Source organism: Corythoichthys intestinalis, chromosome 11 (assembly GCF_030265065.1).
Source record: "Corythoichthys intestinalis isolate RoL2023-P3 chromosome 11, ASM3026506v1, whole genome shotgun sequence".
Taxonomy (NCBI): domain Eukaryota; kingdom Metazoa; phylum Chordata; class Actinopteri; order Syngnathiformes; family Syngnathidae; genus Corythoichthys; species Corythoichthys intestinalis.
In genome coordinates, this window is record NC_080405.1 from 43,455,952 (window position 1) to 43,479,071 (window position 23,120).

Genomic DNA, 23,120 nt, shown 5'->3' on the forward strand with positions numbered 1-23,120 from the left:
TACTTGAGTAAAATTTTTGGCTACTCTACCCACCTGTGCTTCTTAACAAATGTACTCAAAAGTAAAAAGTACTACGTGGTAAAACTACTCTAAGAAGTACATTTTTCTCAAAAAGTTACTCAAGTAGATGTAACGGAGTAAATGTAACTCAAATTTAAATTCAATTTAATATTTAGTTTTAAACATGTTACTTTCCCATCGAATTATTTTTAAACAAGAATGAAGTAGAAAAATACTTGGCTTCATTAAATGCTTCATTGAGTGAGTCCACTCAAATCCGCTCAAGCTGCTCACTTACACACGATGCGTTGCCACAGCAACTGTTTAACAAGTTAAATGATGATTGACGCATGCAGCGCTTTGAAGTTCGCGTCTCGGGGAAGATCAAACCCTAACATTTGTCAATCATCCTTAACTTTAATAAGCAACTCTAATGCACTGCCTGACCAACAAAGAGCAGCAGGAGGGAGAGTGAGTGACTGTGGGGCAGTTTACATGGCGACTCTGCGACACAAAGACGCAATGACTGAGTTGCGGACTCGCCTCGCGTGCATATGGTGTCAGCGAAGATGGAAGGCGAAGACTCAAAATTCTGAATCCTGCCTCGAAAGTGGAAGAATTCGATTGCGGGGGAATGAAGGGGGCTTGCTTTGCATGCATATCAAAGGCTACTGCCGCGCCGGACCCGCGACGATAACGTCAGCATTCGTACACTTCACATTGGGCGTGTGCAGCGGTGTTATTTAACATTAAAAACTGCAAATGGCGGAACGCCGGCTTTAATTTACTGTTTTAATAATATTTTTACATTTAAATATGTTGAATGTTTCCATTTTTGTGCTTTTTGGAGCAAAAGGAAAATGCCATTGCTTCTAATGGGCGGGCATGTTTTCTTCCGGGCTGAGGAGCCCCGTGGGGTCAAAGTTCATCATTCGCGGTCACCTTGTAAATCTGCACTGCCCCCTAGGGCCTGGCATGAATACTACATCGTTTTCATGCGGAATTGCGACATTGTTCGAATGGAAACGAAACCATGTAAATGCACATTTTAAATTTTTCGTCTTCTCGGAGAGTCACCATGTAAACGGCCCCTGTGATCAGATCGGGACAGCTGAATAAAATACTCCATTTAGTTATTTAATTTTTTAATTGAAAAGAAAAATCCACGATGGACTGAGGGCGCGAAGTAGCGAGGGATCGCTGTATACACACATTTTTTTGTGTGTTTTTTTTTAATTTGGGGAAAAACGTTTTAAAAAATACACATACATACATCTTATGTATCTCTTTCCAATGCTAAATCTAAATACATTGAACACAAAAAAATGGGGGCGGGGGCTACTTCGCGGTTTTTCACTTATCACGGCAGGTTCTGGTTCCCATTAACCGCGAAAAACGAGGGATCACTTTTCATAAAACTAAAAGGAAAATGTTTGTGTGGCACAAATGTCAAAGGCCTCCATAATCCAGGTTTTCTAGTATTTGTGTTTTTTCAGACCTAATTTAGCCCTGTCTGGTTTTCCCTCTTACTCAGATGCTTAGCTAACAGGCTCCGAGCTGTCAGCTTCTGTCTCCATTTACAGGCCACTTGAGGATTGTTGTTATTTTTAGAATAAATTAAATATGTCCCTCAAATGTGTACGTGTTTGTGTGTCCACTTTGGTAAGAGTGAAATGGCTCCTATCCATAATTCACACTCCCTACCCCGTTCGTTAGCAGCCCGCCTCCCAACCTCCCACGCACGGCGGCCGCCGCTCCCAGCCCAGCCCCGCCTCCGGCGTCCCTTTCTCGGGCTGCGTGGCTCAGTCGGCGCGGCTCGTGATGGAGCTCCGTCCCGCAGCAGGTCTGCACGCATACCAGCGGACCCCGCTTCATCTACCCTAAAAGAGGCCCCTCCGCCACAAGGACTTCTTTCATACATTTTTCAACTTTTTCCCCCCGTGTTTTAATGTTTATGCGAGGGGGCACACGCCATTAGTTTTATAGCACAAATCAACACTTTACCTGGTAGTTTAGCCTCGTTTTGTTTATCCTGTAGAGAGGATAATAAGAGCTTTTTGGGTCGTTCAGCGAGCCGCTGGTAGGTTGAGTCTGTCGGCTATGTGGCCCCTTTGGCCCCGCGGATGTGCTTGTCGGAGGTGAGGGGACGTCGTGAGCCTGGGGAGGTGAGTTTATCATGGGCTGACTTGTTTTTGTTACCCTACGGGTGCACCGGAGAAGTATACATATTTGCGGTCTCATTAAATTGAGTTATTTTAACCTAAGTGTGAGACTTCATTAGTTTGGAGTTGTTCGTGCAGGTGCCAGCTAGTCTAGATTAGCTCGAAAATTTTACTTTAAAAAACAACAAACACTGGATAGCAGTTCGCCAGTTATTAAACGTATTTTAAAGGGATAGCTGTAACTTTTTTTTTTCGGTGTCGTGATTAAGTGGCTGTAATTATCAGTTGAAGTTGTGGAGCAGTCGGTGGTTTTCTGTCGAGTCTAGCCTGATATCAGCCTCCCGTCTTTCTTTATGTGCATTTTGGGAGTCGTATTTATTTATCGTGTTAGCTTTAACTCTCTGACGCACGCGCGTCTCGAGGTTTAAGTGTCGACTTTTTGGTTAGTCTTCCTTCCCTTTTGGAGGTATTTTGTCTACAGTCTGACTGCCCCCGCGGCCGTTCAGGGACCCTCTCTCTCTCTACCCCTACGCGGACAATGTGGCTGTCTCGCCTGGCTCTGCTACTCCTTCTCCGGCTGTCCGTCGCGCTGGTTAAGGGAATCAACACTTGCGCCTTCATCAACCTGGACGAGCAGAAGTCGCGGCGCATCGAGGCGGTGCGCGGGCAAATTCTCAGTAAGCTTCGTATCCAGAGCCCGCCGGACGACGACGACGAGGCGACGGTGGCGGCTAGCGGCGTTGTGCCCGCGGAGATCATGCTGCTGTACAACAGCACTCGGGAGTTGCTGAAGGAGAGAGCGAGGCAGGCGGATTCCACGTGCGAAAGAGAGAGCAGCGAGGAGGACTACTATGCCAAAGAAGTGCAGAGGATTGACATGCTGCCTCTGCGCACGCAAACTAGTAAGTAGTGTTGCCCCGATACTCTGCTGTGTTGTATCGGCCAATGCGATACTGTACGATAGCAGTTATTTATTATTATTATTATTTTTTTAGCTTTTATATACTAGATACTGATTTGAATGTGAAGTTATTGCTACAAGTATAATGTCTCTATCACACACAGTTAACCCTTTAACACCTAAGCCTATTTTGGACGAATTTGCATGCATTTGATGTTGCCTTTATAGTTCAAAGAAAAAAATGTTTACAGTGGCCAAGTTGGGTCCCTTTTTTCAGGACACCTTGAACTTCATGTCCAAACTGTTGTTTTCTTCACTGACCAATTATAATCCACATTTTGGACCCAAAAAGACAAAAAAAAAAATCCCAAAATCTTTTTTCAAAATTTGTCATGTTGATGTCCCATTAACAATCAAACATGCTCGACCAACCGTTTTGAAGCTTGATAATATTTATCCAACTTGTTAGGATAAACATTCACTAGAAAAAAATAAGATTGAATAGTTTTATGTTTGACAATTCAACACAAACAGCAGGTGTGGTCATAGGCGTTTTTGGCCTTTACACATTCTATGGTCAAAACAGGTTATATACAGTGCAAAATAGTGAGAAAAAAATTATATATATCATCTAACACAAAAGGGTTTGGAGGATATCTCTTTGTGAAGTTAGGTGTTGTACCCATCACCTTATCAAAAGTATAAGTTTGAGGTATTATTGTTATTATTATATACGTACATGCAATCAAGCTTCTCGAACACACATCTACATAAAAATTGAAAAGATTATAGTGAAGAAAAAATAACATTAAAAAAGTATTTTAAAAAATATTGACAAGTAGTTCAGTTCAATTCAAATTTTACAGGCATGCCACCCAATAAAGTTTTTTTTTTTTTTTTTTTTTTGGCGCACTCAATAAAGCTTCTTCTTGAATAGGTCACGGAGCTGCGTCACACACGTCACAAAGCCTACTCTTTCGCCGTTTGTGCACTGGTGTCACTTCTACTCGCCGAGACGTCGACTCATCCAAAGAAAACAACGACAAATACGGCTAATCTTCTTCCTTGAGTTGATGAAATAATGCATTAGCTTGCGCTAAATGTAGTTTTAGATTTATTCTGCATGTTTCAAAGTCGCTCACTCAAACCAACCGGCCGTTGCTTGCTTCGCATGCCTCCCTTTCATTTGTTGGCGCCTCACTCGGAAATTTATTAAAAATGATCATATTCGGTTCGTCCTTCTTGACATCACAATGGGTCTTGGGATATGTAGTCTTTTGTGCTGCTTTCGGTTTTGAAAAAGGACAAGAAATGATGGAAATATGGAGATAGATACATGATCCATGCAGTGTTTTAATGCATATTTATGAATGCAATAAAACTATGAAACTCAAATGACATTATGTCCCGTTTTTCTTGGTCGATTGACTTCAAATAAAAACTGGTATGGACAACAACGTCCGCACTTTCAAATTAGACCAACCAGCGGCACGTGGGTGACGTAATTACAGCGTGACGAAGCTTCAAAGACGATATGCGTAAACGCGTCGCTGCCGACACGTTCGGTGTTAAAGGGTTAAACTCATTACGTGCAATTGACTGTGCTAAACATCAACTCAATTGAGGTCAAATGAATTGCAGGTAATCCCTGGGTTACGACATACCCGACTAACGTAATATTGACTTTACAACACCGGAGTCTTGTTCGCCACTTTGTCTCCTGTTGTTTTTTTTGTTTGTTTGAATAATGTTAGCTTTTGTTTTGTGATGTATGTAGGTATGTGCTGGTATGATATTCTGACAGGATGATAACCTTAAGCCAAAATATCACGGTTTCACGGTATCAACAGTATTGCAATTACAGCTCTAAAATTTGAGGTATCTGGTTTAAAAAAACTTGTTTCCATTGAACAGGATTTTTATTTTTCAAAACATATTAGCAAATTGGAGCATAAGTATAATGTTAAGTTAAAATACATTTAAAAACAATAAAATTCAAATACATGCTTTCCTTTGGGTGAGCCTAAACCCACAACCACAGCTCAACATTATTACCATCAAAACATAAATTATTGGATTATTTTCCATAAAAAGCACATGTATATGACTCGTAACACGTTTACATTGTACACACGCTTTCTTTCTCAGAAAAAAAGACATGTTTTACCACCGCTAGACACATTAAACACGCTGGAATTAACTCTCGTAGCTGGTGGGAAACGTTCATGACAGTGTTTGCTAACCTTTAATTTTGTTTAAATGTGAAATCATGTTGAAGGTATTGCCTCCTGGGCATCCACCCTCTGCAAACATATTTGAAATGGCGGCTGCCCCTCCTCCTCTCAGCCGCGGCCGTCTGTAACTTTTGTCTGTAACCGAAGTATTCCTAAAGCAGCGATTTTGTTTTCTTCGATGGGGGTAAAAGTTCAGGAGTTTCAACTCCTCCAGCCATCATCTAGCACAGCTGACTCGCTGACACTGAGCAACAACCGGTGGGGGAGGGGTGAGCCTGACAGCTGCAAGCGAGGGATATCTACATGCATTTTTGGGACATAAAAATTAGCTAATACCTTAGGGATGGTATAACGGAAAATGTTTGCGGTTTTGAAACCTTGATGCTTTCATACCACTGTATACCTTGAAACCGGTAATCCGCACATGTCTAGATGCATGCTTTTATTTTGGCACAGGAAGCATAGAGCTGGTAGTACTTCCACACGCAAGTAAGAGCACATGTACACACAAAGAAGAATGTATTTGCGCACACGAAGAAGAGCGCATGCACACACATGAGGAAGTGCGCATTTGCTCCCGCGAAGAAGTCGCGCAGCCGTGTGAAAGAGAAAGGGGAAAGATTACAGCTGCAAGCCTGTGCGCACATTTGTTGCTTGTAAAGCATCCACAGGGGCAACATCTGTATATAACACCTTTTGTACTGTTTATTGTGCCTTTTCAATTGTGGTCAAATATTTGAGACGAGTTTATGTGATTGTATTTGATCATGTGCGGACGCACACTGATACATGCTAATCGTTTGTGTGGATTGTTATTGCTGTATCAGCAGCTAGTTATAAACACAAATTTGAATTGCTGCTATTGAAGATGAACTGGATTTGGTTTCGTTTTTATTTTAGTTTCCTTCTGCAAGTGTTGATGTCATGAGCAGCTGAACAAAGTCAGCAAATCACATGGAAGTCTGACATCGTCATTTCGGAGTTTAGCTCGCTGTCTAGCTTGGACTTAGCGCCAGCGTCTTGGCAAGGACAGTACAATGACGTATAATATATGATTTTCTGATAGTTAAATTGGGATTTGGGAGGTATTTTTTGGTACTTAAAGGGTTAATTCCAATTTACGGGGAAAGTCGGGGTACGTCGCCAGCGTAGGAATGGAACCCGGGGTCTATCTGTACGTTTAGTAGTGGTAAACTAATTGGTGGGGGGGTGCATGGTGCTTGGCCAGAGGAAGAACAATCGAACGATCACTGCCATACCGCGTCAAAATGGATTGGGCTTCTTTTGACATCAGTGGCAGCCAGTGAGTTGATACTTAATAATATAGCAATACACTTTGAAAACCCTATCTTATACACCTGTTTCCGATAATTTGCTGCCTGGTTTTGCAGTCAAAATGGATTGGGCCTCTTGCGCCGTCAATGGCAGACAATGAGTTGCAGCTTTCATTTCGTTTGTGTACTGTTAATTTGTATCGGCTTGGAAATCTTGCCACTTGTTGCCTTTCTAGTACTTATAAGGTGCTGTTTGTCTTGAACAAGTAACTGAACTCTTTGGCTACCACTGACGGCGCCATGGCTCAGTGGTAGAGCAGTCGTTTCCCCAGGTTGTGGGTTCAATCCAATACCCTGGTGACCATGTGAAAATACCAATAGATGAATGAGGAGATAATGTCAAAGTGCTTTGAGTACTTATAAGGTAGAAAATCATGGCTACAATTACTAGTCTATCTCTGTCAATGACGGCGAAACATTTACTGCCAGACATCTCAGTCACTGAGGGTGTAGTGTAGTCATAGCAGTGTTGTTTTCGTCAACGATGACGATACCGAAAATATTTCGTCAACAAACACTTTTTTTCATGACGATGACAAGACGATAATGAGCTAAAACATGTAGACGCAACAATTTGTGGTCGTCTGTCAATATTCATTCGAAATAGTTGGACACTTTTATTTATTTATTCATTTTTGGAGACAAATTTTTTTAACTTCACAGACGAAAACATTTTGAGCAAATGTCGACTAAAACTAGACAAAATTAGTCTTGAGTTTTCGTCAACAAAAAGTAGACGAAGACAATCACATTTTGAGATGACTAAAATATGACTAAGACTAATAAGTATTATCGTCCAAAAGAGTTAGACTAAAACGAAATTCAAAAGGGCTATCAAAAGCAACACTGAGTGGTACGTGACTAGAATGCAGTCAATGCAGGTTCAGTTTTTAGATATATTTTTATATTCATATTGAACAGTCTTCCCAAAAAGGCCAAGTAATTGCTTCAAGGCTCAAGCTCTTTATTACCACTTCCTGTTGAAAATAAATTTTAAAGTAAACACAAAACTAAGAGAATTAATCAAAGAACATTAATTCTGTCTAGTGAAAGTTCCTAGCTTAATGCTAACACACTATGCAAATAGACTTGCTAATGAAACTAGCATTGATGTTGAAGTGATTAACTTTTAATCTATATTTTAACATGCAGACAACATGACAATACTCACAGTATTCTTTATCTTCTGCCAAAAACAACGCGTAGTCATTTTGCAGCATTCTAAATTAATGGCAATTTCTTTTCTTTTAACTAAGAAAATGATTCTAGGCACGGTGCGTTACAAGCGTGGTCACACAACGAATTTAACTCATAAGCCAAGGCACTTTGCAATCGCCTGCATATTTCACCCTACAAATATTGAAGGCCATCGTTTGAAGTAAAATGTCAGAAATGTCAAAACATAGTTTCGCAGCGACATGGTAGACAGATAAGATATACAGATCATATTCCAATGTATAATTTTGTAACGTATCATTTCATTCTATATACGGCTAAGATCAAATCAGGCAAAAAGAGTGCAGTATTCCCAATATAGAACTGAAGGGGGACTTGTATATTTAGTCTGTGTTTGCACCCCACTCCTGACTTATGCTGAAGTGTGGCATCGAGATTGAAAAGTCTGACTGCGCGTCTGTTCTCTCCAGACATCACGTCAATGGTGGAAGTGCGATTGAAATGCCACCAAATGCTAGGCTTGGAATGAAAGAAACACGCGCTGGTTACATAAGCCCAGCAATCCATCTACTGCCATCATGGCCCGGACCGCACGAGGCATTGACTTACTGTCCAAACCTTTCATTTGTCCCTCATCACCACTCATTCTGCACAGTAGGGATGTGACAATATATCGAAATGGTGATATATCGTGATACTTTGTATCCCAAAAGGTTATCGATATGCTCCTGGCAAGAATCGAGATATCGTTTTAAAAAGGTGTCACTGTTTTAAAAATAAAAAATAAAAAAAAGGGAACCAACAAGTTACTACCAAAATCTTCCACCATAATAGTGTCTCAGTTAACTATAAGGCTGCATTGATGGTGCTCGACGCCCAATCATTTAGACTGAGAACGTTTGTTCATTCGAAACCAGAGCATTTACAGTTATTCTGTCTGATTTTCAGGGCATTTACAGGTCACTTGCTGTTCATTTTGTAATTTACATTACATTACATTACATAATATACATACATACATACATACATTACATGTAATTTCGTGTTGAGTTTGAGTCACTGCCTATTGATTCAGGTGATTCCCAGGTCACTTCCTGTTCTCTAACTCAAAATAAACAGGAATGACCCATTAAATACCCCAAAATCAACTAGAAGTAACTGAAAATCAACAGGTAAATGACCTTAAATGGCCCAAAATTATCCAAAATGCCTTGGCTGGCATTGGCTGTCACTGACGGCCATAGACGTTCAATCTTTTGGTAACACTTTATAATAACTATCCGTTTTACTAGTTAATAAATCATTAGTAAACTGTTGATAAATGATTTATTTTTGATTTGTGAATTATTTGTTAACAGTTTGTTAAGTATTTACTGGGTGTTCTTAACCTGAAACAAAGTTTGTGTAGAAACGTTTCAAGTTTTTGTGTGTAACGTTTGGCATTTCTTTCTTTTCAGGTTAAGAAATGCTGTTCACTTCAAAAGAAAAGGCATTTTGATTAGGCATTTTGCTGGCAGCGCTCATGTTGCTCATTTATGAAAATCTGCCATAGAACCACCAAATATTTGTACTTTTCTTTGTATATTTAACGAATAAAACTTATGACCTTCAACATAAAGTGTATATAGTTTTATTAAGATCCATCAACTAGCATGGGCATTTAGAATGGGGTCAACCATATTGGAACACCCTGTAAATGCTTAACAAGCTGTTAACAAATACTTCACAAATCAACAATAAATCATTTATCAACAGTTTACTAATGATCTATTAACTAGTAAAACGGATAGTTATTATAAAGTGTTACCAATCCGTTTGAACTGGGAGGGATGGCAGCGAATGTTCATTCGCGGCCACCCTCCCAGTTCAAATGGATTGGACGTCTACAAATGATAAACTCATTCCAATTCCCAGCAGAAGCTTGTTTTTCTGTTCATTAGTTGTTTGTAGAATGATTTCCTGACCAATGTATCGATAATCGTTGTAGCGCCATACTGTCAGATCATCGTTATCGTGAGCTTTGTATCGCAAATCGTATCGTATCGTGAGGTACCAAGAGGTTCCCACTCATTCTGCACTGTATGTTGACTTGGAAAAACAGCGTAAACTGTGAGCAGGTAGGCTTTCAACATGATCATTTTGTCTCGCAGATTCGGTGCAGACACTGCCGCTCGACCCTCATTATCGGAGCGTCCTGTTCGACGTGAGCAGTGTGGACCTGACCAACAACACGCTGGTCAAGGCTGAATTCAGGATTTTCCGAGCCCCCAACCCTCTGGCGAAAGCCTCCGAGCAGAGGGTGGAGATATATCAGGTACGGCTCATGTTTGTTGTTTAGAACAGGGGTGACAAATACTGGTGCACGATAATTATTGGTCCGATAATTATCGGCCCGATAATAGGAATTATAACGTCATTATAATTAATTATAACGTTATTAATAAGGCCGATAATATATATTGTGCTGGCTTTACAGTTTACAGTGACTTTACACACTAGTATAGGAAAGCAGTTGACCATTTGTGGGGCATTGCTTCCACCTGCTGGTCAGAATAATTCATTGCATCTATTTTTTGTCACAGTAGTTTTGTTCACATTACAAGCTCATTCACATACACATTGCGGTGTCTAGCGGTCGCATTGACAATCGTGACTGTTCTCTGTTACATTTCCGCCTCGGAAATATGTCTGTAAGTATTTTATGTTTACTATAACAAATGGATGTGCACCATATGTTTACTTCTGTGGTGACGGGTCATATGTACAGAACTTCATAAGTTGTTGTGTTATAGAAGCCAGCCCAGCCATTGCTTTAGTAGCTCAAGCTAGTGTGCTATGCTATACATATAATAGTTGTGTATATAAGTGTATTGTGCAGTTTGTTGTATATGGAGTATTGAATATGATTGAATGTATTGAATATTTTTCTGTTGTACTTTCACATTATTAAGACGAGTGTCTTTCCATAAAAGCAAGAAAAGACCAAGCCTTGTGGTTTATGGAAGTGCATTAATTTTTAGCTGGCTGTCAGGCAGTGCAGAAGTGAAACGCACCGTTTTGTTCATGTCATTATGAAAAATCTGGTGAGATCAAAGGCAAATCTATGTTGAATCTACCACTAGCTTTTTTTTTTTTTTTTTTTTTTTTTTTTTAAACCTCCAGGTGTTCAAAAACTCAGGTTATACATAAAAAAATTTTAAAAATAAAAAAAAATTATCGGTTATCGATATCGGCTTTGAGGAGCAGGAAGTTATCGATATCCGTATCGGTTTTAAAAAATTGGATATCGTGCACACCAAGTGACAAATATACAGCCCGCCAAAAGCTCCAATCTGGCCAACGGGGTTGTTCTGCCTGACAGGAATGTTGTGCCCCATTCTTACTATACTGTACATTCTTTTGTTTTGACATCTGCGCCGTAAAAACGTAGATTTGTGTGATCAAGTGCGTGCACAACTGCACTTGGCTCATTTTGTGTTCACAGTTAGATTCGTTCCTTCGCCCCTTCCAGTGTTGTTTTTGGCAGCTCTTTTAATTTTCGTCTTCGTCTTTTGGATGAAAATATTTAATTAGTCTTAGTCATATTTTGGTCATTTCAAAATACAGAGTATCAAAAAAGTGAGTACATCCCTCGCGTTCCTGCAGATATTCAAGTATATCTTTTCATGGGACAACACTGACAAAATGACACTTTGACACAATGAAAAGTAGTCTGTGTGCAGCTTATATAATAGAGTTCATTTATTTTCCCCTCAAAATAACTCAAAATATAGCCATTCATATCTAAACCCCTGGCAACAAAAATGAGTACACCCCTTAGAAACTACATCCCTAAATGTCCAAATTGAGTACTGCTTGTTATTTTTCCTCTAAAATGTCATGTGACTCATTAGTGCTACTAGGTCCAGGTGTGCATAGGGAGCAGATGTGCTCAAAATTGTAGTGCAGCTCTCACACTCTCTCATACTGGTCACTGAAAGTTCCAACATGGCACCATATGGCACCATGAGAACTCTCTGAGGATCTTAAAAGATGTATTGCTACGCCAAAAGAAGATTGCCAACACCCTGAAACTGAGCTGCAGCACAGTGGTAAGATCATCCAGCGTTTTAAAAGAGCAGGGTCCACTCAGAACAGGCCTCGGGTTGGTCATCCAAAGAAGTTGAGCGCATGTGCTGAGCGTCACATCCAAATGCTTTCTTTGAAAGATCGTTGCAGGAGTGCTGTGAACATTGTTGCAGAGATTGAAGAGGTGGAGGGTCAGCCTGTTAGTGCTCAGACCATACGCTGCACTCTACGTCAAATTGGTGTGCATGGCTGTCACTCCAGGAGGAATCGTCTTCTGAAGACGGTACACAAGAAAATCCGCAGACAGTTTGCTTAAGACATATCAACAAAGCACATGGATTACTGGAACCATGTCCTATGGTCTGATGAGACAAAGATTAATTTGTTTGGTTCCGATGGTCTCAAGCATGTGTGGCGGCGACCAGGTGAGGAGTACAAAGATAAGTGTGTCATGCCTACAGTCAAGCATGGTGATGGGAATGTCATGGTCTGGGGCTGCAGGTGTTGGAGAGTTACATTCCATTGAGGGAAACATGAACTCCAACATGTACTGTGAAATACTGCAGCAGAGCATGATCCCCTCCCTCCAGAAACTGGGTCGCAGGGCAGTGTTCCAGCATGACAATGACCCCAAACACACCTCCAAGATGACCACTGCTTTACTGAAGAGGCTGAGGGCAAAGGTGATGGACTGGCCAAGCAGGTCTCCAAACTTGAACCCAATAGAACATCTTTGGGGGATCCCCAAGCGGAAGGTGGCGGTGCGCAAAGTCTCAAATATCCGGCAGCTCCGCAACATCGTCATGCAGAAGTGGAAGAACATTCCATTGGCAACTTGTGAAGCTCTGGTCAACTTCATGCCCTGGAGAGTAAAGGCAGTTCTGGATAATAGTGGAGGCCACTAGAGGTGTGCGAAATTTCCGATTCTTAGATTATTCGCTATTCGGCCGTGCAAGATTCGAGAATGATTCACAAACATCCAAATTCCGATTATTGAAATATGTCAAGTGAAGCGAAACTAAAACACAGTCAGCGCGATCTTCGGGACGCAAGGAGGAACGGAGCGCATTGCGTCCGGAGAGTAAACATCATGCTTGTCATTACCCGGCTAATGACAAGCTCAACTCACGGCTCTGGCTCAACTCATGCCGCTAGATAAAAAAACAATAATACCTGACTGCTGCCGACAGCCGCTACAAACTACGTCCATATCATGTTACGGTAGGTAATAGATATCATGTATACAGAACTAGATACAAAATGACACTCAATGGCATTAGCAGCACATGTATTGAAAACTAACTTAAAGCAGGAGACTTCTCTAGAAGGCTCCGTTGTAGCAAATTGAATTACCATTTTATCTAAAATACTCCTAAATTGGCAAAATCTTAACTTGAAATTATCTTTAAAACAGTTTTAAACTTTCACATGTCTAAAGTAGACAGAAGGGAAAGTATGGAATAATGGGAGCAATTTTAACAACTTTAACGGTTGATTCACAACATTAAATTAATTAAATGTAGTTCAAAGCTGCTGATACAGAATAGGGACTTGAATATTTTATTTACTGTTTTGAACTGTTAACTTGATACTGAAATAGTCGTTTATTTAAGTCTGAGAGGCTTTTTGTACAATTTTTGTAACTAATGTACGAAACATTGAAAGCAGCTAATAACTTGGGGGGTTTGTGGGTGTCATCAATAATCGTTATAATCGAATTGTTGCCTCTGAATCGTAATTGTAATCGAATCGTTAGGTGCCCAAAGATTCCTACCTCTAGTGGCCACACAAAATATTGACAGTTGACATGTTGTATGTTAATATTGACAACTTTCACTAAGGGATATACTCATATTTGTTGCCAGGGGTTTAGATATTAATGGCTACATTTTGAGGGGAAAATAAATACAGGACAGTGCACCGTCCTCGGATTAGGCTTCCTCCTGGGGTGACAGCCATGCACACCAATTTGATGTAGAGTGCGGCGTATGGTCTCAGCACTAACAGGCTGACCCCCCACCTCTTCAATCTCTGCAGCAATGCTGACATCACTCCTGTAATGAGTCGCATGACATTAAGGAGGGAAAATGACAAGCAGTACTCAATTTGGACATCTAGGGATGTATATATTTACTACTAGGTAACATTTAGGTCTAGGTCTAGATATTAATGGCTATATTTTGAGTTATTTTGTGGGGAAAATAAATTAGGTCTATTATACAAGCTGCACACAGACTACTTTTCATTGTCAGTTTCAGTGTCATTTTGTCAGTGTTGTCCCATGAAAAGATATACTTAAATATCTGCAGAAATGCGAGGGGTGTACTCAATTTTGTGATACACTGTATGTTCAGCTTCATCTATTTTTAGGCAACAAAAACGTAAGACAAATTTCTTCTAGTTTCAAAATGTTTTCGTCTGCAAAATTCAAAAGCTTCAGTCAAAAAACAAATAAATAAAGGTTTCCAACAAATTCAAATAAACATTGACAGACGAGCACATAATTTTCGCTTATACAAGGACATCGGCATCATCGTGATCATACACACTCAGCGTGAAAACAGTACATTATTTTCAATTAATTAATCCCACCAGGATGTCAAAAACTACGTTTAAAAAAAAGTTTTCCAAGAGTTTAAGGCGACGCTCGCCACGCTAAAAGCTAATGCTAACGCAGACGCTAGGTTAACACTACAAGTTACAGTTAGTGTGTGATGATCACTCAGCACAGGTTTTTAAAGGCTAAAGCAACATGGCATATTCTCTCTAGCCAAGATAAGAAAACAAATCTTCTGCAGCCTGGAGAGGACACCAGTGAGTGTGTGTGGGGGCACAGCACGTCACATGAGTGACACGACTAAACACTGCTACGATCCAGGCTGCTCCACATAAAAATAGAAAATGTCACAATTGTGAACATATGACAGAAACTGTGGCATATTTTCATCTTGTTCTCATCTCGTATAACGTGAACTGGCATTTGTCTCGTTATGTTAATCGCCCATGGCACGTTTTTAGCTCGTCATCGTCACGTCACTGTCATGAAAAAATTGTCGTTAACGAAACCACAGACCAACTTCCAGTCAAAATGGACTGGCCGATGGCAGCCATTAAGGAAGCAGCAAAAAAATCAACAGGAAATAATCCAATATTTATAGAAAGTGACCCGTAAGTATCCTAAAATTACAAGGAAGTGACACAAAATTAACTCAATACCTGCCATTGACAACGACCGACGTCCAATTCACCTAAACTTGAATAATGACTGTGAATCCTCATCTTTCAGTCCCATGGAAATCGCTAGACATCCAAGCCATTTTTACTGGTCAAAAGAGATTGGATGTTTGGTGCCGTCAATGGCAGGCCAAAAATAAAATTGTCCAGCCCACATGAGATCTAATTGCTATCATGTTGCCCATGAACCAAAAGGATTTCGACATCCCTGGTGTCAAACTCAAGGCCCGGGGGCCAAATACTGCCTGCAACATAATTTTGTGTGTCCCGAAACTACCATCATTTTTGGACTACACCCTAAATAGATAGTTGTTTTCCTTATTTAAAATTTAAAACAAACAAATATACATTTCTATATTAGAGGGGTATTTACAGTTTTTTTTTCCAAAGAACAATTTAACAAAAAGGAGAACATTTTAGTTTTTTGATGATTAAAAGATTATTATTTTTTGCATTCAAAAAATAGGTTGTCATTATATTTATACGCATATTTTTTTCTACATGTTAACATATTTTTTTTCTCCCAAAAACAAACAAAAAAATTCAACAAAAAAGAGACCATTTATTCTTTCTTATCCTTTTCTTAATTAAAAACACAAATTAAAAATAAGAAAATATATGCTATTTAAATGCTGAAAACAGAGGAATTGGACAATTGTTAGGTCAACTTCTCAAAATGATTCATCAAAACAGTTGTCGATTCAATTGCGAGTTGGCGTACGTATTTACCCTTCAAAGGAAACCCCAACAAAGATGAGCTCGACATCGCTGGTTTAGAAGAGCCCAGCAGAAACCCAAAACTGACATTTTCAACACGTTTCTAAAGGGGACTCACGTGTGTCTCAAAACAGACTACTTTTACACAGGTTTATTTATTTTGTCTAAAAGTAGATGTGAATGTCAACACTCTCCTGTGTGAAATGTGTTTAGTGGCTGTGGGCAAATATTTCACACCTCTCACAGATTTCCCAGGAAAGCAAATCACTCATTAGCATGCCTCCATTTTTTTTAAAAAATTCATGACCATATAGAGTTTGCCTGAGTTATTTAGGCTTGAATGGGTAAATGAGCCTCTTTAGCCGTAGTGGAACTGACCTGTGCTAAGGACAAACGTAACATTTAACACTTAACGCTCAGAATCCATGAGCTATGATATTTCATAACTTAATAACAATTAGTGTTGCACCGTAGCAAGTGATATAACACTAAAATGATGTCATCGGTACCGAGGAGTACTAAGAAAAAAACAATCTGATACTGTGCAAACTGTATTTTTCGAGAGTTTTAGTTTTCAACTGCTGGTCGCCCTACCCAAGATGCTTGCCTTAAAAAAAGGAGCACTGGTTGCTCTTCCCAAGATGATGATAGACGTCCAGTCATGTGGCGTCCTATGATTCTTCTGCAGTGAATTCAAAAAGGTTATTACTAGTAGACGTTCGGGCATCCACTCCCCCACTTCAAATGAATTGGACGTCTACCGCCGTCAATGGCAGCCAGTGAAGTAAAAAATAAAATGTGTTCTTCCTCTGGCCAAGATGCACCCCCCAATCAATTAGTTCAACACTAGTAGACGTCCAAATTCATTTGAAGTGGGAGGGTTGGCTGTGAATTGAAGCTGAATTCAAATAGATTGGACGTCTAGCACTGTCAATGGCTGCCAATGAGTTAAGCAGTGTCTGACCAAGCTATGCTAGCAATTAGTAGACAATAAAGTGCATATGCAGTAATTTAGTATTAAAAGAAAATCAGTACAGTATCTGCATCGGCCAATTGCCATTTTGGTGGAGAATAATCACTTGTATATTGATTAGTATGATATTTAGGGCCACACAAAAATGATTTCATGCTTGAAATATCTTTGATTCAATTAACATTTTTTGAAGAAGGAAAAAAAAACCAACAGCAATAGACTTTATCCTTCTTTGTATTTTATCATCAATGATGAAGAGCTCCCATGCATCTTGGTGCCATGCATTTTGGTGAGACGGTGTTGCTAAGCCCTTGTGGAGGCACTGACCGATTTCTGAGGATATTGTGGCTCTGTTTTCTGCCCTGGGTGGGAGATAATTCTCTCTAGTAAGAGCTCTACCAACTCATTCTGTTGGCCATGATTTGGACATTTTCTTCTTCAGAGGACATATAAGTGGAATCTTATGAGTCAGATTGATCCTGTTCAGTTGGATTTCCAGGTCGACAATAGTCTGGGTCCTCATCATCAGAAATTTCGGACACTTGAGTCCAACCCCGTCACTGCCTCTCCATCATCCAACATCTATAGGATCATTTCAGCTATAAATCTAGCACAAATCCAATTTTTTCGTGTTTTTCCGACTCAACGAAACGGGAAAAGTTGCACAAAAGAGGACCATTTTTAAATTAAATCCAGGTCACTTTCGTATGTGGGTAAAATCCCATCCGGGCCATATTTTCCAGAATGTGGCTGTGGTCCGAACTGTCAAGTCCCCGAAATTGGAATTCATGCAGCAATTAACATCAGCAAAGAGCGAGAGAGACAGGGTGCTACGGTGCAGCTGTGCATTAGCGTTAGCCCCTAGCTTGAATGCGGCTTTTGGGGAGAGAGCGGGCTTGACAACAGTCATAAAAAAATACAATGGGTTGAGAATAAGCCTGACAATGCTCGGTTTTCGCTCTGCTCCAATGCTCCTGCGCATGCGGGCCAGTTTGCTCAGCGCATCTCGGACTGCGAATTAGAGCGCATGTGTGATACTTGAACAGGCTCAATGGACAAAGGCAGTCTGAACGGGTACGCCCAAAAAACAGATATGACAAAAAATCGGAATTGTGCATTAGGACCTGCGGTATGAACCTAGCCTTAGTTAGCTTGCTAGTTACGAAGTAGGTTAATTTGTTGATAAATAATAATAAAGAGTCATGAAGGACACACACAAAAAATACCATATGGACATAATACAGTACACGTATCAGCTCTTGCTGTGTAAAATAATCTTAAGAGATGTCACTTTTTACATACCTAGTCTGTGTGGTCCACGGTAAATTTATTCCTGAGAGCTAAAGTTGATAAGAATGAAAGGTTCCCATTGGATTCCATAGAAAATGCATGTGGGTCATTATTGACCCACTTGTGGAAGCTTAAGGTAGCAATAAAAAAATGACAATTTCTTCAAATGTATCAAAAGTTCATCAAAAATTTGAATGGCATTATATCAAAAACATGTTTTTTGAGGAATACCTGGAACATGAATTGATAACAATTTTTCATTCCGAAGATATTTCAAGAAAACAACCTCACCGGGTCATTTTTGACCCAGTTATGCATCTAAGGGTTAAAATAAGAAACACTCCAATATAACGTGAAAAAAATCATTTTTTTTTGACAGAGGTCATCTCAAACTTTCAGACAGAATTGATTATTTATGTTAAAACAAGAAAAAAAACAAGACATTTTAATCTTAGAAAACAAATGTATAACAAGTTTATTTCATGATTTAACTGGGTTGTTCTGCTGCTTATAATGAGTGATTTATTTTTTTAAGGTTTAATTTTAATGATTTGTTGCTTATAGTTAGTTTTTTTTGTGCTTGTTCTAAGCAAAATGTTGCTTAGAGTGAGGGTTTAATGCTTTTATTATTATTATTATTATTATTATTATTATTATTAAGATTGAATATACAGTACTTGATTTGTTGCTTAAGGATTTTTTAAAGAGTCTTTTTAAAAAGATTTAATTTCCTTAATTCGCTGCTTAGAATAAGTGATTTTTGCTTATCATAGAGTAGACAAAATGTTACCTAAAACGAGTGTTTAGTATATTTATTCTCTAAAAGAGCCTTTGATTTATTGCTTGAAATAAGTTTGTCAAGCTTATTTTCAGCCTAGCTATTTTTCTTATTTCAAGAAATCTAAATGAAAAAAATTTACTTGAAGCACTGGCTGACAAATTTGACACGAAAACGGCATTTGTTCATAGATAAGCTGCGCTTGACTGTAAGATCCATGAGACCAAATGAACCACTATGAAGCTTTGAATCAATTGGCTGCTACTCTTCGTCGTTTCAATATGCTTTAGTTGGCCATCACTGCTCCACCTGCGGTCAACACTGCTGTCCTCCAACATGCCTCCTAGCATGCATTGCAGCACTACAGATGTAAATAACAATCAAAATTCATGTTCGGTGCTAAATATTTCTTCAGTTACTGCCCCAGTTGTTTCATTAATTGCTAGTTATGTTATTTGGTAACACTTTATTTGACAGTGGTGCCATAAGACTATCATAATTATGATATTACACTGCCATGAGCATTATTAAATGCATTTGACAGATGTCATTTTGTGTCATCTGGCAAATTATCTCACTTTTAAATGTAAAAGATAAATGGAGTTATTGACAAAATTTTCCAGGTGACGCTTAATCACATCTGTCATAAGTAAAGATGCCGATCGATCGGATCCGATCATGTCATTTTCAAAGTATCGGAATCGGCAAAAAAATATCTGATATGCCTTTTTTAAATATATTTAAGTTTTTTAATTAAATCGTTTTCTATTTGTATTTAACGTTACAGACAAAATGTCTTACACTCATCCAGAGTCTTTAGTTTTGGCTTAAAGTAGGGCTATCAAATTTATCGCGTTAACGGCGGTAATTAATTTTTAAAAAATTAATCACGTAAAATTATTTAACGCAATTAACGCATGCGCTGCACGACCCACTCACGCATTGTCGCGTTCAATCTATAATGGCACCGTTTTACTTACATATAGAGCTAAAAGATAACGTAAAATGAGTAGAGTGAATTTAGGCAGTCTTTGGAGCCTTTTTATAATTGGCTAAAGCCTTAAAATCCCTCTCTCCACAATTAGAAATATAGTGGGAAGCAATGTGGGGAAGAAAGGTAGTAGTTGATCTTTTTCTTAACACCCTATGTTATTTCCCAACGCAGAGAAGATATATCAATTGGTGCCACTACGCACAGTCATGGTGGCACTTCCCATCATGCATTTGGGCAGAACAGTTAAATGGCTACAGTATAATTTACTGAAAGCTCAACAAATACACTAGATGGCAATATTTAGTCACAATATACAAAGTCACATTTATCCTTTAAGAATTACAAGTTTTTCTATCCGTGGATCCCTCTCACAGAAAGAATGTTAATAATGTAAATGCCATCTTGAGGATTTATTGTCATAATAAACAAATACAGTACTTATGTACTGTATGTTGAATGTATATATTTGTCCGAGTTTTATTCATTTTTTTCTTAATGCATTGCCAAAATGTATATGATCGGGAAGAATTATCGGGAATGATTGGAATTGAATCAGGAGCAAAAAAAAGCAATCGGATCGGGAAATATCGGGATCGGCAGATACTCAAACTAAAACAATCGGGATCGGATCGGGAGCAAAAAAAATGATCGGAACAACCCTAGTCATAAGCATTCATTAATGCCCATGACAGTGTCATGTCATAATCACGGCGGTCTTATGACGCCGCTGTTATGTAAAATGTTACCTATCAACCCAAATTAATCAACAAATAAGCCGCACTGGACTATAAACCGCAGAATTCAAAATGAGGGGGGAAAAGTAGCGGCTTATTATCCGAAAATTACGGTAGTTTAATGAAGGTGTGTTTTTGCACTGTACATACAGTACACTACTGTATAAATATCCCTAAGTGATTAGGGAGTTCACTACATTATCATTTTAATAATCATTTTTGGATTGCACGTGTTTGGCTTCAGCTGCTCAAGCCGGACGAGGAGAGCACGTCCACCCAGCGCTACATCGACTCCCGCACCGTTCAGCCCCGAGCGAGGGGATCCTGGATCTCCGTGGACGTCACAGAGACAGTCAAGGACTGGGTTTCTGAACCAGGTCGGTGTCAACACTTGGGTTCAAACGCTCTGTTGCTCTTCTCATCGCTTCTTTCCTTCTGTCAGCGAGCAATCTGGGCTTGAAGCTGGGCGTCCATTGTCCCTGCTGCACTTTCGTCCCGTCCACCAACAACATCGTTCCCAATAAGAGCGAAGAACTGGAGGCTCTCTTTGCAGGTAAGTTTAGAGTTTTCCAACAAAATAGGAGCTTCCAACGAGGCAGTCGCCGAATGATTAACGATTCCGTGACACACCGGCCTGTGAAATAATGGTCGCTCTGTTCTCCGCAAACACTGCGAGACTATTGAGCCAGTCTCCGAATGACTGCGCTTTACTCCCAATTTGCACTCGGCCCAATGTTTGTTTCTCCTCTTTATGCCAACAAAAAATATCAATGTTTGATTCTGCTCTCAGACAAGAGAAGGTCTTGTTTTTAAGCTTTTTCCTCCTTTCCAGGCTACAAAATTTAACATATTCATGCATGAATTATGAATTTTTTTTTTCTTAAAAATGTATATAAGACCTGGGTCTTAATGTGAGGCCTAGGGGCCAATTGCGGCCTACGGTAAAAGATTGTGCGGCCCCCATTTGACATCCAATTGTAGTATTAGTGTTGCCCACACATATTTTGCAAATGGCTGTAAAAAACTACATTAATAATTTGAAATAAAATGAATTGATTAATTGAGGGATCCATTTTTTTGGGGCGGGGCAAACTATTTAAATAGTAATATTTTTTTTTAGAATTATGTGAAAAAAATATTTTGTGGTGGGCAATAAAAAATATATTAATAATTTTAAATGAATTGAATTAATTTTTGAAGGATCCATTTTGGGGAAAAAATTAAGTAGTTATTACATATAAAGTGAGTACATATATAGTTTCACCCCTTCTGATTTTGCAAGTTCACCCACTTAGAAAATAGATAGAGGTCTGAAATTTCAATCATATATGCATTTCCACTAACAGACCTAATCTTTAAAAAAAAAAAAAATTAAAAAGCCAGAACTCACATTGTATGATTTTTCATTATTTACTTGTAATTTACAGGTGTTCATAACTTATCTGTACCCCTGAGAAAATCAGTGCTAATATTTAATGCAGACACCTTTGTTTGCAATTACTGAGGTCAGACGCTCTCTGCAGTTCTTCACCAAGTTTTCATTTACGGAACCAGGGATTTTGGCCCATTCTTCCACACAAATCTTCTCTAGATCTGTCAGGTTTCGGAGCTGTGGTTGAGAAACACGAAGTTTCAGCTCCATCCAAAGATTTTCTGTTGGATTGAGGTCTTTAGACTGGCTAGGCCACTCCAGAACCTTGATATTCCTTATATGCAGCCACTCCTTGGAGGATTGTCATGTTTGAAGATCCAGCCATGACTCATCTTCAAGTCTCTGATTGAGGGAAGGAGTTTGTACCTCAAAATCTGACAATACATTTCACCATTCATCCTCTGCTTTATACAGTAAAGTTATCCAGTCCCCTTTGGCGAAAAGCAGCCCCAAAGCATGAGGATTCCACCCCCATACTTCACAGTGGGGATGGTGTTCTTGGAATTGTACTCATCCTTCATTTTCCTCCACATGCAAAGAGTAAAGTTTGCACCAAAAAGTTCTACTTTGGTCTCATCTGATCACACGACTTTCTCCCATGACCCCTCTGCATCATTCGGATGGTCCTTGGCAAACTTCAGACAGGCCTTCACATGTACTGGCCTTAACACGGGAACCTTCTGAGCCATGCATGATTTTAAACCATTGCACCATATTGTTCTACTGACAGTAGCATTTGAAACTGTGCATCAGTTCTCTTCAGGTCTTTGACTAGCTCCTGCCTTGTAGTTCTAGGCTGAGCCCTCACTTTTCTCATCATGAATGATGACTCACGAGGAGAGATTTTACATGGAGCCAGGACCGAGGTAGATTATCAGTCATGTTTAGCCTTTGACATTTTCTAACAATTGCTGCAATTGTTGATTTATTCTCACCAAGCTGCTTTCTAATTGTTCCATAGCCTTTTCCAGGTTTGTGGAGGTCAACAATTTTTTTCTCTGGTGTCTTTCGAAAGACCTTTTCTTTGCAGTTGGATTGTGGGATGCACAGTAGGGTGTGCCATCTTAGGCACCCCACGATTCGATTCGATTAC

At 39.5% G+C, this 23,120-nt stretch overlaps 1 protein-coding gene across 1 annotated transcript in view; it reads left to right on the plus strand.

Moving 5' to 3' along the window:
- Positions 1-1,805: 1,805 nt before the first annotated feature.
- Positions 1,806-23,120, plus strand: part of tgfb5 (transforming growth factor, beta 5) — a 44,261-nt gene continuing 22,946 nt past the window's right edge. Inside the window, exons 1-4 of the mRNA XM_057851142.1 lie at positions 1,806-3,064; positions 9,958-10,121; positions 20,840-20,972; positions 21,038-21,148. Coding sequence (XP_057707125.1) covers positions 2,701-3,064; positions 9,958-10,121; positions 20,840-20,972; positions 21,038-21,148 — 772 coding nt within the window. The 5' untranslated portion in view covers positions 1,806-2,700. The remainder of the gene's footprint in view (positions 3,065-9,957; positions 10,122-20,839; positions 20,973-21,037; positions 21,149-23,120) is intronic.